Source organism: Streptopelia decaocto, assembly GCF_964273445.1.
Source record: "Streptopelia decaocto genome assembly, chromosome: 2".
NCBI classification, from domain to species: Eukaryota; Metazoa; Chordata; class Aves; order Columbiformes; family Columbidae; genus Streptopelia; species Streptopelia decaocto.
Window position 1 is genome coordinate 26913458 of NC_138655.1, and position 14033 is coordinate 26927490.

At 42.1% G+C, this 14033-nt stretch overlaps 1 protein-coding gene across 1 annotated transcript; it reads left to right on the forward strand.

Moving 5' to 3' along the window:
* The first annotated feature begins 255 nt into the window (after positions 1 to 255).
* TMEM64 (transmembrane protein 64) lies at positions 256 to 12896 on the forward strand. Its single transcript, XM_082045472.1, has 3 exons — positions 256 to 1317; positions 6915 to 7070; positions 10368 to 12896. The coding sequence occupies exons 1-3, from the start codon at positions 553 to 555 to the stop codon at positions 10560 to 10562; spliced, it is 1116 nt and encodes a 371-aa protein (XP_081901598.1). The 5' UTR covers positions 256 to 552; the 3' UTR covers positions 10563 to 12896.
* Positions 12897 to 14033: the final 1137 nt, after the last annotated feature.

The following is a 14033-nucleotide window of genomic DNA, read 5'->3' on the forward strand; positions in this document are numbered from 1 at the left end:
GCGGGGCAGGCGCTGCTGTCGCCGGAGCCGCGCCTCCTTCCCCTCCGCTGCGAGCGGCGCTTGGGTTGCCACATCGGCACCGGCGCTCCGAGAAGCAGCTTCCCGGAGGCGAGCGGGATCCCAGCGCGCCGGGAAATGGAGCCTCGCTGCCGCGGTTGCTGCTGCCGCCGCCGCTGCCGCCCCCCGGGACTCGCACTTCGCCAGGGCCGCCGCTGCTGCTGCCACTGCCGGGACGGAGAGCGCGGCGCCGCCGCCGCCTAACGCCGCAGCCCCGGCGGCGCGGCCGAGCGGGGAGGCAGCGCGGAGGCCCCCGCGGCCCCTCCGCCCGCCGGCCCCGCGCCGCGGCGGCGAAGCGCGGCCTCCAGCTCCCCGCCCTCCCCGCTGCCGCTTCCCCGCCCCCGCCCGGCCCTCGGCTGGGCTTCGCCGCCGGCAGCCGGGGCATGGCGGGGCGATGAGGGAGCGACCACCTCTGCCCGCAGACTGCGTGGGGAGGCGGGGAGCGACGGGGCTGTGCGGCTCGGCAGCGCTAGAGCCGGGCGGCGGGGCGGGGGGATGTGGGGTGCGGGGGCCGCGGCGCTACAGCTCCTCTCCCGGGCCGTGAAGCAGGCGGCGGCGCAGCGGGTCCGGCAGGACGTGGGCCGCTGGCTGTCCCGAGCTGCCGGGTCGGCGGCGGGCGGTGGTGGCGGGGACCTCGTCGGCTTCGTTCCGACGGAGGCGGCGGGGGCCGGCGGGCTGCTGCTGGGGCCCTACGCGGAGCAGGGCGGGCTGCCGCCGGCGGAGCTCTTGCTCTGCCAGCTGCCCGAGGCGGGCGGCGGCGGGCCCGGGCTGGCCGAGGCCCGGGGCTGGCGCTGCTCCTGCTGCCTCCTGGGCACCTGCTGGTGCAAGAGCTGCCTCAGCGTGTGCGTCCTGGCAGCGCTCTGCTTCGCCTCGCTGGCCCTGGTGCGCCAGTACCTGCGGGACCTGCTGCTCTGGGCCGAAAGCCTGGACAGCCTGGCCGGCGTGCTGCTCTTCACCGTGGGCTTCATCGTCGTGTCCTTCCCCTGCAGCTGGGGCTACATCCTGCTCAACGTGGCTGCTGGCTACCTCTACGGCTTCTTGCTGGGCATGGCGCTCATGGTGCTTGGCGTCCTCGTCGGCACCTCCGTGGCGCACGTGGCCTGCAAGCGGCTGCTGGCGCGCTGGGCGAGGGCCAGGATCCAGGGCAGCGAGACCCTCAGCGCCGTCGTCCGTGTCGTGGAAGGCGGCAGCGGCCTCAAGGTGGTGGCTCTGGCGCGGCTGACGCCGATCCCCTTCGGGCTGCAGAACGCCGTCTTCGCGGTGAGTCCCAGCCCGGGCTGCGTGGCCAAGGAGGAAGCTGTGTCTGGAAGGGTGCCTGGCAGCACGGTGGCCAGTGTCACTGGTGGAGGTTGCCTCCTTTCCCGGGAAGGAACTTAGGTTTCTTTCTCTTTTAACATCAGTAAAAACAACCCCCTTGCCTGTTTTTGCTCGTGGTTCTTCTGTGCTTGCAGAGAGACAGCAGGCAGGTTTTCAAGGCACCTTGTTTGGTGGCGTTGTGTTTGAGGTGCTCTCTACCTTTCAAGTCTATTCTGCTGTTAGGAAAGAAGTACTGAGGTGCTGTGTACAAAATTCTGCAGAGAATTCAGCAGTTTCAAAGTGCCTGTGTTTTTAAAGTGATTCAAGTGGGAGGAAAAGTATTTTTTAAGCAGTCTAAACAGATCTCCCTTAACTACTTAATATAAATAATCATATTGGAAAGAAAGAAGTGGACAGATTCAAATTCTTGCTCAGTTTGGTTGATGTTTGTAGCGTACATCTGGCACATCCATACAGGGTGTTAACCATGCACATGAGAGAGGTCGCGTATTTTGGCCAGAGCACAGTAAGGTGTAGGCTCAGACCTGAAAAGGTACTTGTACACCAGTGCGGTACTGGAAGTTATTTTAAACTTGACTTTAGAAAAGGGTGAGTCTTGCTCTTCTTTCTACTTTTAGATGGAGATTGGTACATTCTTTAAGAATAATTATTTAAATAAAGGTATCATTTTTGAGTACCATCATGCTGATGATAATATCAGACCCTCATCTCTTCCTGAGTGCTTTATCTGAAGGGTCTGGTTTTGGCTGTATGTTTTGCCTCAGTTGTATCTGCTAGCTCCATGAAATCAAAGCAAAGCAAACCAGATTGTGAAATATTTTAACTATTTAACAGTAACTCATATATTCTTTAATGTTAGAGACCATCTAAACAGGTGTTTTGATCTGCCACTTCTTTACAGCACACTTTCCTTACCCATCTGCAGTCCTGATCCTGTAACTCTTCTGAAGCGCTTGCTTAATTTTGACAGAATCATCTGGTTGAAATGAGTTGGTCACTGAATACCAGATTTGTTATCTAAGAAAAAATTAATCCACACAATTTTTAGGGGTGAACACCCACATAATGTATGTAGAATTGCTGTGTATAAAACTGTCTGCTGGGGCATTCATCTCAAGAGCTGCAAACTCTGTCTGTACGAGCTGTAGCAACTTATAATTTCTTTTTAATTAGATCCCTTAACCATTTCCTTGTTAGCAGTGAAAGAACCTCAGCTATTTTATTTATTTATCTGTATTGCTGCAGGACTGAGAAGCTTAGACCCATACAGGAGGGAGCAAAGTCCCTCTGGACCACAAGGTCCCGGTGCAGCACATGAAGCTTCTGCCACAGTGTGACCCTCCTAAAGTGGGGAGAGTTACTCTGATTCAGTTGCTCACAACTTCTAGGTGTTGCTTGGAGTAGCCAGCAGAGGTTATGGGATAGTATTGGGGCTGAAGAACTGACCAGAGAATTAGCGAATTAAAATTATTTCCTTCCTGGCATAACTGTTTTGTTGGAAACATGATTCAGCAGAGTATTCAGGCCAGTGCAATATTTAAATGGTGCTGTAAATCACCGTTTTGTATTCTTAAAGTACTGCAAACTACGTAGTTTTCTTTCCAAGTGGAAGATTTCAATGTTAAAATAACAGATAGGAAATGAGATGAAATCAGATTCTTGAGTATGCGACGTAACTTGGATGTTGCCTGCTAAAATTAGTTTGGGTTGCATTTATTACTCTGGATTTATTACTTTGCAGCATAGTCAAATAAAGCACGGTGTGTTCAGTTTTTGACCAAGAATGTTTAGTACGAACTACTAGATTACGGAAAAATAAAAATGCTTCATGCAAACCTGGGAATTCAAGGCAGTTTCTCACTGTGAGTCAAGTTTGAGGTACGTGTGGAATACAACATTCTATCTATACGGACTGAGCTGTCTTGTCTTTGAAATCAAACTTATTTGAAAGCTTAATGCTCTGCTTACATTTAAAATGTGAGGAGGACATTTGTGGTGCCCTAAGCATGTATCCATTCCCTGTACTAGAAATTTCAGCAATGAATTTGAAAAGGATTGCTCTTAATTGTAGGGGAAAGAACAGGGAAGTTAAGAAAACCTGCACATCTTCAATTTTCCAGCAGTCTGGTTTATGCGTGTTTTCTATGTGCATATTTATAAGTGAAGTGGAGGTACTGAAAATACTTAAATGAGAGGGGAGGAAGTGACAGATGAGGTCCAGAGCAAGGCATAACCCTGAGGTGAGAAGGGTCATCTGCAGGGCTGGGATTAATGGGTTTCTACAAGCACTGGTTCAGTGAGTGGCAGGTACCATCTGCTGAGGGTTTTGGGGAGGCTGAATTGCAGGAGAGTGCAGAGAAGGAAGGAAGAGTTTCGTAGCATTTGATTAGCGATGGGATTGTATTATTTGAAACAGCACAAGAAGAAAATTAACACATTTTGTAGTTTCTCACCAGACAGTCATGAACATCTTGCTTCTGAAGGTCATTCTGTTGCTCTTGGGGAAAGCAATGATAGTAGGAGCGGTGGGTGATGCATTTACTTGTCTTTCTAGAAGACCTAGAAACTAATTAACTGAAAGCATGTTTGTATTTCTCTTTGAGTGGGTTTTGCTTAATTGCTGCTTCTGGTGTGGCCTGATGGCTCTTACCGAAGTGTTTGCCACACACAGCCCACTCCCCTGGCAGATCTGGAGTGTTTTGAAGGCAGGTCTGTAAGGAGGCCTGGTATGTAGGTTATCACCTCCTTCCCACTACTGGGTTCGTGGTCCTAGATTTGTGCAAACTCATTATTTGTAGTGCTAGGTGTAGCTTAGATCAGAATTAATTTATCCTCTCTCTCCTCTGAGAGGAGTACTGTATGGAAGAAATTATGTAACCAACGGTGCATCTTTGGTTCCAGAAATGCACACAGTGAAATCAGAGTTTGGGAGTTCAGGAAATGATACCTGCTTTGCAGGAACATGTAGGCTGCTTGTTCTGCTTGTTGGAAAGTTGCTAGCTATTTTTTGTTTTGGTTTGGTTTTTATTCCCTACATCGTTTAGTGATTGTTGTGGGGTTTTTTGGTGTGTGTTTTTTGTTTGTTTGTTTGTGGCTTTTGTTGTTTGTTTTTGTGTTTTGTTTGTTTTGAGAAAGTAAAGAGCATCAGAATTGTCCTTTGCTCTTAGTTGCTAAGCCTACTGATCTGAAACATGGGGTTTTGTAAGTTGAGGGGAAAGAAATCTGCTGCAATCCCCAAAGGCATGGGAGCCCCCAGCAAAGTGCTGACACAAGCATTTGTTCTCTGACAAGGCTGAACCAAAGGCACCGGCTGCAAAGAGTATGCAAAAGTTTTACTGGACAAAGCCTGTTCAAGGCTTAGTGGGAGAATTTCTAGCCAGCACTCCTGTTACCAGAGTGCTTAGGTAGTTCTTAATTTTGTATGGGCTATAACATTGATATGGGCTATAACAATTGCATCCATGCTTGCATTGGGGTTTCACTGTTAGTTTTTGCTGGCTTGAGCTTTCTCTAGAAAGTCCTGGTAGCCACTGTTTGGCAGCTTGGCCCCACAGACCCCAGTCTGGCAGGTAAAGTTTCACATAAGGGAAGACAGAGCTAAACTTCTCCGATAGGGATGCTGTCCACTTCCTGTGCATTTTGGGGGAAGGGCTACTACTGTAGGTCTAAACTCTGCAAACCAGGAGTTAAAAGGGCACCTGCAAATTTTTTCCCCTCCTCTCATTAACTTCCATTTTAGTGGGAAGCATATGTCTCAGTCCATCATGTCCATTGACAGCCTCCCCTTTATTTGGAAACAGTTTCCCTCATGGCCCAGGAAGTCCAGTTCGTTCAGGACAGATCCAGCTGTGCAGATGTGTTGCTTTGCAACCAAAGTGTCCTTAATGTGTATACAGAAATGAAAGAGGTGCCCAGGAGTGTTAAAACAATCTTTGGGAAGTTTCCCAGCTCCATTAGATTTAATGACAGTGTCCTACTTAGCAAATCTTGCCTCAGTGTTAGTTTTTCAGAGACTTTTAATAGCAGCTCCTTCATTCCCTTGGCAATATGGAAAGTTTCAGTTGTGCATTCTTATTACATGGCCCAAATTGCTATAATGTTTAAAAAAAAAAAAAGTATTTTCAAAGCATCCATCAAATGTGAAGTTCTGACATAATTATGTAGTACTTTTTCATTATAAATCTAAATTAATCTTTTATAGAGAGGGAAACATATTATTTGTGTTGCTGGTATGTATTTCGGTCTGTGGGAAGTATAATTTGCAGTGTGAAGTTTGGAATTGGCTTATTGGATCTTGTTCCAATGAATTATTCTTAACCTTTATGCTTCATTGCATTCTCTTCCTCCCTTGCCCTTCCTTCCTCCCAGAAACTTTCCACTGATGTGCTTAGAGCTCCAAGAATTCAGCACTGTGACTTTCATAGTAACCAAAGTTTATTTTAAGAATAGCATGATGAAATGAGTGACTTTGCTGCTATTCCCTTGTCTTCAACATTGTACAAAACTGTCAAGGTCAATAATTTCCATGTAGACTCCAAGTGTTAGGGGCTGTTCTTAATTAGAACTTGTTATAGTACTGTGCGATCAACTGAATTGTCTGGAAAATTTCTTAGACTGCCCGTTTCAAAATCACACTTCTCATCCTCATTTTTAACCCATGGTTTCCTCCTTTTTTTGTTTTTCTTATGTAAGTATTTTTTGGCCTCTTGGCTCTTGAATTTAGTATTTCCCAGTGGCTTCTGATACTAATTTAGCTAGTACTGTGTACTTTGTTCCCATGTAAACTGTCCACATACTTACTCAGAACAGAAGTTTCCCAGCAAAGAGAGGCAAATATCTTGAAGTATTATTAGTTTTTTCCAGAGGAACTGACAACAGCTATAGCTGTCTGTACTGTTCTTTTTCACTAATAAAGTGTGATATGTTTTGTAGAGAATCTAAATGATACCCCTGTATGTCACTGATAGATACAGATGGATATTGCTGCTAGGGATCACTGCTAGATATATGTCTCTTAACAAGTATATAGCTTCCCTTGCATAGGCAAGTTGTATCTGCCGTTCTGTTTACCTAGATAATATTTAATACAGTGACATTTTGGACAATTACCTCTTTTTATTAGTCGCCATACATGTAAAAAGCAAAGTAAATAGATTTTTGCTTCAGACCTTCATGTTTGATAAAGTAATTTCTTCCTATGAGCAAATTCTCATAAATTGTAGGGCTCCATTCTCCATGAAGAAATGAACTTCTATGATGAACAGTGTAATTACATCTTTAGTTAATGACTTTTGCACAAAGATGTTATGCAGTTTAAGGTGGAATTAAATAAAACCTAGTAACTTTGAAAAGGTCAGATGAAAACTAGTCACATACTGTTTTATTGTGTTATCTTAACTTTCCACTGTGTGTGAAGCTTCAGTGAAGGAATGTATGAAATTCTTTCATTATTTTGCATGAAAGTTTGAGGCAGTCTGGTTGGTTGTGCACATAGATTGTATTGGAACTGTGCTCCATTTCTTATGCTGTCTTTTACTCAGATTACAGATTTGTCACTACCCAACTACCTGATGGTCTCTTCAGTTGGGCTGCTGCCTACTCAGCTCCTGAACTCCTACCTGGGCACTACCTTGCGCACCATGGAGGATGTGATTGCAGAACAAAGTGTTAGTGGCTATTTTATATTCAGTTTACAGGTGAGTTAAAACGATTGCTTTCATAGACTTTGGTAACAGCAATGTCAGTCTCCTTATGACTGCGTGGGTAAGCAATTACTCTTGGAAACTCTTACCTTCTTGTGCTTGAGTTTTATTTCTTTGTCCCCCTAATTTCTTGCTCATCTGCTGTACCAGTAGGCAAGTTTCCTTTCTGTAGCTTTGTCTGTTCAAGTCACAAATCTTCGCTTTGGAAACTGCATGCCCATAGGAACCCATATGATATGTAGAGAGATTAAGTGTTGCTGATTTCTATTTCAGACTGCACTGCCTCCAGTGTGAAAAGAGTTTTGAGGTGACACGTGTCTCAGGGGTTAAGGGCTGCTCTCTGTTGGTGTAACAGCTCCCTAGTCTGAGGCAGCTGACCTCTAACAGACTGAGAGCCAAGAAAGTATGGCATGTAGTATTGAAAAGTAGCAGGTTTTAGAAGTGGTATTTTCAGTAGAGATTGTGTAAGACTGAGCTGATGTTTTTTTTTTGCAGGCTTATTGACTGCTGATACCCAGATAAATGGGTTTCCAGTGTACTGTTTTCTTTTTTTGCTTTCTTCTATTAAAAATGTTTAATCCTCTCTTACCTCACGTGACCCAAAGCAGAAATTACTCAGTGTTTTCTTTTTCTGCCATGGTTTTGTCAAGTTTTCTTCTCTTGCCCTCTGTGGTAATCTCCTGATGAATTTGTCTTGACAAACCGCCCCCACACAAAAGCCCTTGTGCCACCAGCTCTAAGTAGTGTGCTCAGAGTGCTTAGACCCAGCACCTGTGTGGTCTTCACTATTGACATTGAACGCTACCAATTTTACATAGGTATTCAGGATGAAAGGTGCTGTAAAAATACCATTTTTCTAATGCCTAGATCAGAATATTCTAATCTCGCAAGTAAGTAAATTAATGAGAAGTATATAGTACCTTTACATGAGTTTAGGCGATGAAATAATTTTTCAGTAAATCTTGGGAATAGCCTCAAGTCTGAGATCATTACAAGCATAGAAGTCATGAGTTTTCAAGAATCAGATTATATATTAAAACCTCCTCTGACAGCATCTTTACTTCAGGCTGTGTTTGAACAGCAGTTACCGTGGTTGCAGACTTTCAGTTGATGCTGCAGTCATTTATCTTCCTCAGTTTTTACAATCGTAAAGCTGATGTTTAACAATGGTAAGATACAAAACTAAGTCTAGGACCATTTTACCCCCCCCCCCCTCCAGATTGTCTGTTTTTAAATGGAACATATAATTTATAGGCTTCAGAGAACAGGTTTATGAGTATTAAAAGTGTCTTTGTAAATGTGGAGTAAATAGCCTCAATAGATCAGAGAGAAGATAAATGGTTACTTGGTCAGCTTTCATTTTCTTTGTGAAATGTTATTCCAGGGTAGCAGTTTTTAGTGGTCTTTTCCTTTTTTTTCTCCACTCTTTTTTTTTTTTAATTATATTGACTCTGCTTTGTAGCTTATGTGGGTTGTAATGTAACTGTCACTGAAGTAAGCACTAGCTGGAGAGCCTGAATATTTGAATAGGAGCGCTCACTTCCTTGAGAGCAATCCTTGGGACTTGACTAAGTCAAGGGGAGCCTGTTATTGGAGGAATTACTTATGTTCTCTCACTTTGTCTCAAGCATTTTGCCTCGCTGGGCTTTGATTTAGTAAATAGCTCTAAAAATCCTTCACATTTCATGGTTGTCTGTATGTGTATACTTTATAAAGTACTCATCTATGGAACTAGGCTACTGATAGTAATACTTCTAAAACCGATCAAATTTAAATATTTGGGTAAGCTTTTAGAACAGGATTTTTCCTATATATTCTGAACTTGCTGTCCTTAGTCTCTTTCTGACTTTTACGTTGTACAGCTTTTGGAATGTATAACTTGAATTAGTGAGGAACATCTTTTTCAGCACAAGGATAGTCAAGCAGTGGAGCAGGTTGCCCAGAGAGGCAGTAAAATCTCTATCCCTGGAAGTTTTCAAGACCTGGATGGACAAAAGTCCTGAGCAACCTGGTCTGATCTTGCAGCAGGTTGGGATAGAGAGCACCAGGATGCCTTCCAGCTGCAATTATCCTGTGACCATGCTTGTGAATCATCTTACTAGGCAATATTCTGTCATCTTTTGGGCCATGCTGACAGATAGTGTAAGTGATAGTCCTTAAAGAAAACGTAGCCCTACCAATTAATAATGAAGTTCAGATTTTGGACTCAAAACTTTAGATTCTATTGTAGACAATATAACCTTTTTGATTTTTTTAAAGGAAGCTTCAGATTCCAGCTAATTTCATAAAACATTCTTTAAAAAGGTAGAATAATTTACTTACTTCAAAAGGACTCTCTCTGTGAGACAACTTGATTTTTATTGGAAGATTTTATTTTTTGTTAAGGAGGATCTCAGCTGAAAACTTAACTGGTGTTTTATTGAAATGGAGGGGCACCTCTGGGGGGTGCAGTGCATGCCAATGTCATTGAATGAGTAATTTCCAAGCAAAAGCTGTCCAGGTTTATTCCTGATAATTTTTTGTGATGAAAGTGTAAAAATTCTTAGAAATAAAATTCAGAAGCAGAACCCGAACTAAACCCCTATTTTTTTTTACAATATTTCCCCCTTAAAACAAACAATATACCCACACACCACCAACATCCTATTCCCCTCGACAAGCCTCCAGAAACCAAGTTCTTCCCACATGGACTACTCTAAGTCTCTCAGAAACTCTGATTCTGTCCTGTTTAGTCCTGATATCCATAAAACACAGTGACACTGCTGCTCTCTGCTGTCTTCCACACCAGAGGGGCAAGGACAAGAAGTTTTATTTCCTTTACTCTGCATCATCCTCTGTCTCTGCTGTTTTGCAAGTTGCAGATGCCCAGTACAGTTTCAGCCTATTACTCACTTGGTACAGGGAAAACACTCATTTTGACTTACAGAAATACACCAGATCGTTTATTGGGGAGACACTTTTTTGCTAAGAGAGGAAGGGAAGGGATTGCTTTCTAACAGGTATGTAGGTGGCAATGGAAAGAAAGAAGATATCTTTTCCATTCGTATAATATTTAAGTTCTACGTAACATCTGTGTTCCGATACACCAGTTACTTTGTTGGTGTACTGAGGTTTAGAGCCACTCATTGGTTGAGTTCATTTCCCTTCTAGTGTCTTGCCTGTGAAGCATTGAGTCAACAGATGCCTTCATGAATCTTTGCATCGATGACTTTTTGTTTTATTTAGAACAGTTTCTTTGTATTCCTGCTTACAGTTTATATAGCCTACAGCCCTCTTTTGTTTCATTTGCAGATTGTCATAAGCATAGGACTCATGTTTTATGTCGTTCACCGAGCTCAAGTGGAACTGAATGCAGCTATTGTAGCGTGTGAAATGGAAATGAAGACATCGCTTGTGAAAGACAGTCAGCCAAGCATCAGTGGTTCAGCCACATATTGCAACAAAAGGACAGTAGCGTTCTCTGGAGGAGGTGTCAATATTGTGTGATTTCAAGTCTTAATAAAGTAAGGTTTTGTGAACCTAAAGTATTGCCTAGAAATATCTATGGACAATTCAACTAGTTTTTAAAAAAAAAATCACAAGTGGTTACAGGTTGTACTGTGGCACAAACCAACTGACCAGCTCTTCAATTGCACATGGAGTGACTCCTAGCAAGAAAAGAAAGATGGTGAAGTAACTGAAGATGTAAATGCGAATTTGGCTGCACCTTTGGTCATCTATTATGCCTGTCATGGCCTGTAGTCTGCACTTTAGGTTTTTTTCCTTTGCTCCTAAAAACTGAGAAATGCTTCTATAAACTGAGAAAAGTAGCACAGAGGTAAATATTTTTCTGCTTAGTGTTATTTATAAGGCTGAATAATTATATGCAGTAGAATTTTATTACTGATAAAGATGAATGAGAAAGTATGCAATTCAATGTATGTTATTCTTGAATGTGCTTTTGCTTTGGAATTGCTTCCAGAACTTGGAGTGTATTATTTAGCTAATGATGGGACCATTTGGCTTTTCCTTCATTTTTTATTTTAAAACAAGAGAACCCTATATAAAGTTTTGGTTGAATGTATTTTTTTAAGTCATTAAAAATGTTTCAGAGCCATGTGTATGTACTCACACAAGCTTAAATCCTACATTGTGGGACTGAAGTGCTCTTAAATAACATTTTAAGTTACACTGTGTAATATGCAAAGTAAAAGAGAAAATACAGAAGTTATAATAGATTGCAGTAACTATTCGAAGCAGACTTCATGACTTCACTTTTGCATTGATTTTACCACCTTGGTGATTGTAACAAAGGGCTTTTCCATGTTGGTCCTATTTATAATATTTTTAATTGTTAAAAGGATGGAGTTTTTCAACTCAGATGACAGCATGTAGTAAGGCTTCCAGAACAGGGAGCTAAATTTCTCCTTTAAACAAAATGATGGGATACTGGCAGTACCAGTCTTACATGAAGGTGGCCTTTATTTTGTAAGTGAATACTCTCTCCCTTTAAAAAGCTTTAAGAATACACATTGGTTGGCATGTTTTTTCTAAAAGTTTTACATTTTTTTAAAAGACGCAATCTATTATAAATTTCGTCAGAGTGAAGAAATGAAAACTAGAGGTTCTCCTTGGAAAAATAAATAATCCAGTAATGTAGGAGGACAGTAGTGTCTCTGAGACTCAGGAATTCTGACTCCATTTTTGCAAGGCAACACTGTATTGGAAAATGCTCCTCTTACATGTGGTGTGGGCTGTTTTTCACTGCGCTTGAATAGATGGAGTAACCCATAGTAACTTGTGTGTGTGTAAAAGGAAAACGATAATGCCTGAACCTGATGTCCTGTATGTGTGAGTTTCATGTAGATATATGCACCAATATTCAATTGCTCAAACCCACGCACCTCATCAGATACAAAAATAATGTAATGTATTGCTTATTTTCTAGTTATTTTGTGTAAGTTTTTAAGGACGCTTTCAGTCTTCAAGAGTTTGTGTTATTTTCTAACAGTATGACTGTGCCTCCTTTTTGTAAGGCTGTTTGTTGGGTTCAAGCATTGTTGTCTTGCTTAGAATAGCAGGTCTTCAAGGTCATTGGGAAGCAGAAATTTGGGAGCCTCCAGCAGTCTTACTGAGAGGATGTACAGTACTCATGTAACTTGACATCTGTGTGCTCCGTGGTAGTGGAAGTTCGATTTTGTTCTTTAAATACCTATCCTTTGCAAACTGCTGTTCTTAGGCCTTGTGACACAAGGAGCTGAACTAGTTAGATGAAACAACAAAGTTCAGATTGTCTCCTTTTTGCTGTTTTGGTGTTTTATTTTATTTTTGGTTGGTTCGTTGTTTTTGAAAAGGCAATCTGTATATACCTGGAAGTGTTCATTTACACGTCTCTGCCTCTGACAGCTCCTGTGTGAAAACAAGAGAGCCAGATAACTTTTTGATGGCGTTATTTGTCATCATAGTATAATTGAGCCCTTTCTTAACTAAAGGTTTTTTGTGTTTTTTGTTTCTTGGAAAGATCAATCTTTCAGTAAATGAACTTACCTGAACTTTGTTCCATCTTGCCAAATTGACAAAAGTGTTTTGAAGAGGGTATTTCTTTGCGTTGTTTGTTTTTTTTTTTTTAACTAAAAGTTGTGTTGATTATTTGAGAACATTTCCCAAATATGTATTTTGAAGTGCTTTTATTTCCACAACATTTTGTAACCAGAGTAACTTCACTATGTGAACACTTTTGTAGTATGGAATTAGTTCTTAAGACTTTTGCATTTTGCTTGATACTTGTAATATTTGTGTACAAGTTAATGGGAAATGTGCATTAAAAGGAACTTTTCTGTACCATGCCAATCATAATTTTATACAATAAATTCACTCAAGTTTCTTTAAAGGAATATGTATTAAATATTTAGGTTGCTATGAAGTAGTTTGAAAGAAGGTGCACTGGAGCGTTGTCTTTCCGCATGCATGTGAAGATAGTTGTCTGCATTAAAGGAGTAACACGTTAGGATTAATTCCATGGGTGGAGAGTTACTGACGAGGGAAGGACATTTGATTTTTTTTTTTTCAATTATATACGTGCTTAATTCTGTTGAATACTTTGAAGGCCAGGTATTTGTAGTTGCCTTTTTGATAGAAGAATAAGCACACGTGCTTGTGAAAATGTGCTGCTGAACCGAGAGAGGATTCATATTTTTGAATCTAAAAGGAATCTCAGCTGTGGGGCACCAGCTATCCTTCCTCCTTCCTGTGGTTAGTGTAACTATGTAATAAATTTGTCCAAATTTAACTTTATACTAACCACCTATGAGGAAAACTGCTTTTTGTCCAAAAACTTCATATACTATTTTCGTACTGATTTTTGCACAATAACTTCAACGAGCTTTGCGGAGGTCAAGGTTGAAGAATGGAAGAATTGCTTTTATGTGGTGTCTGGTTAGTGTTGTGCATCAGATCCTTTACATTCATTTTCAGCTTTCCACCCCGGGCTGGTATAGTTTGGATTTTGACCGACCAAGATTACTGGAGTCATCAGTGGCCTTGTAAATAATCTAGGATACCACGCTTGAGACAAGATATTATAAATGTGTTCCTGTTCGCTCTGTGGTCATTCTTAATGACAGAAGCAAATGAGTAGCTTTGTGATGGGCTTCCTTGCTATAATAAATTCAAAATTGATACCAGTCCTATCTATAGAAGAAGATGATGGTTTGGGCATGAGGGAACAGGAAATAGAGTGCAGAGGGGAAGCTGATGCAAATTCTGCCTCTGTTGAGGAAAGCTGCTCATCTCTGTCCTCTGCACTCCCATGGAATTACAGTGATGTGCCTGGCAGCACAGTCTAATGCACACCCTTCTTTCCTGGGCATTTACATTTGTCTTGCACTGTCCTGCTGTATTGATTTTTAATTTATATTAATCTGTTAGTGGCAAGTAGAAAGAAATAACTGACTCTGTATTTTCAATTCCATCCCTTTC

Excerpts from the sequence above, each read along its gene's own strand:
- TMEM64 (XM_082045472.1), top strand. The coding sequence starts at position 553 with ATGTGGGGTGCGGGGGCCGCGGCGCTACAGCTCCTCTCCCGGGCCGTG. Across the intron at positions 1,318-6,914 it reads TGCAGAACGCCGTCTTCGCG|ATTACAGATTTGTCACTACC; the intron begins GTGAGTCCCAGC and ends TCTTTTACTCAG. Across the intron at positions 7,071-10,367 it reads ATTTTATATTCAGTTTACAG|ATTGTCATAAGCATAGGACT; the intron begins GTGAGTTAAAAC and ends TTTCATTTGCAG.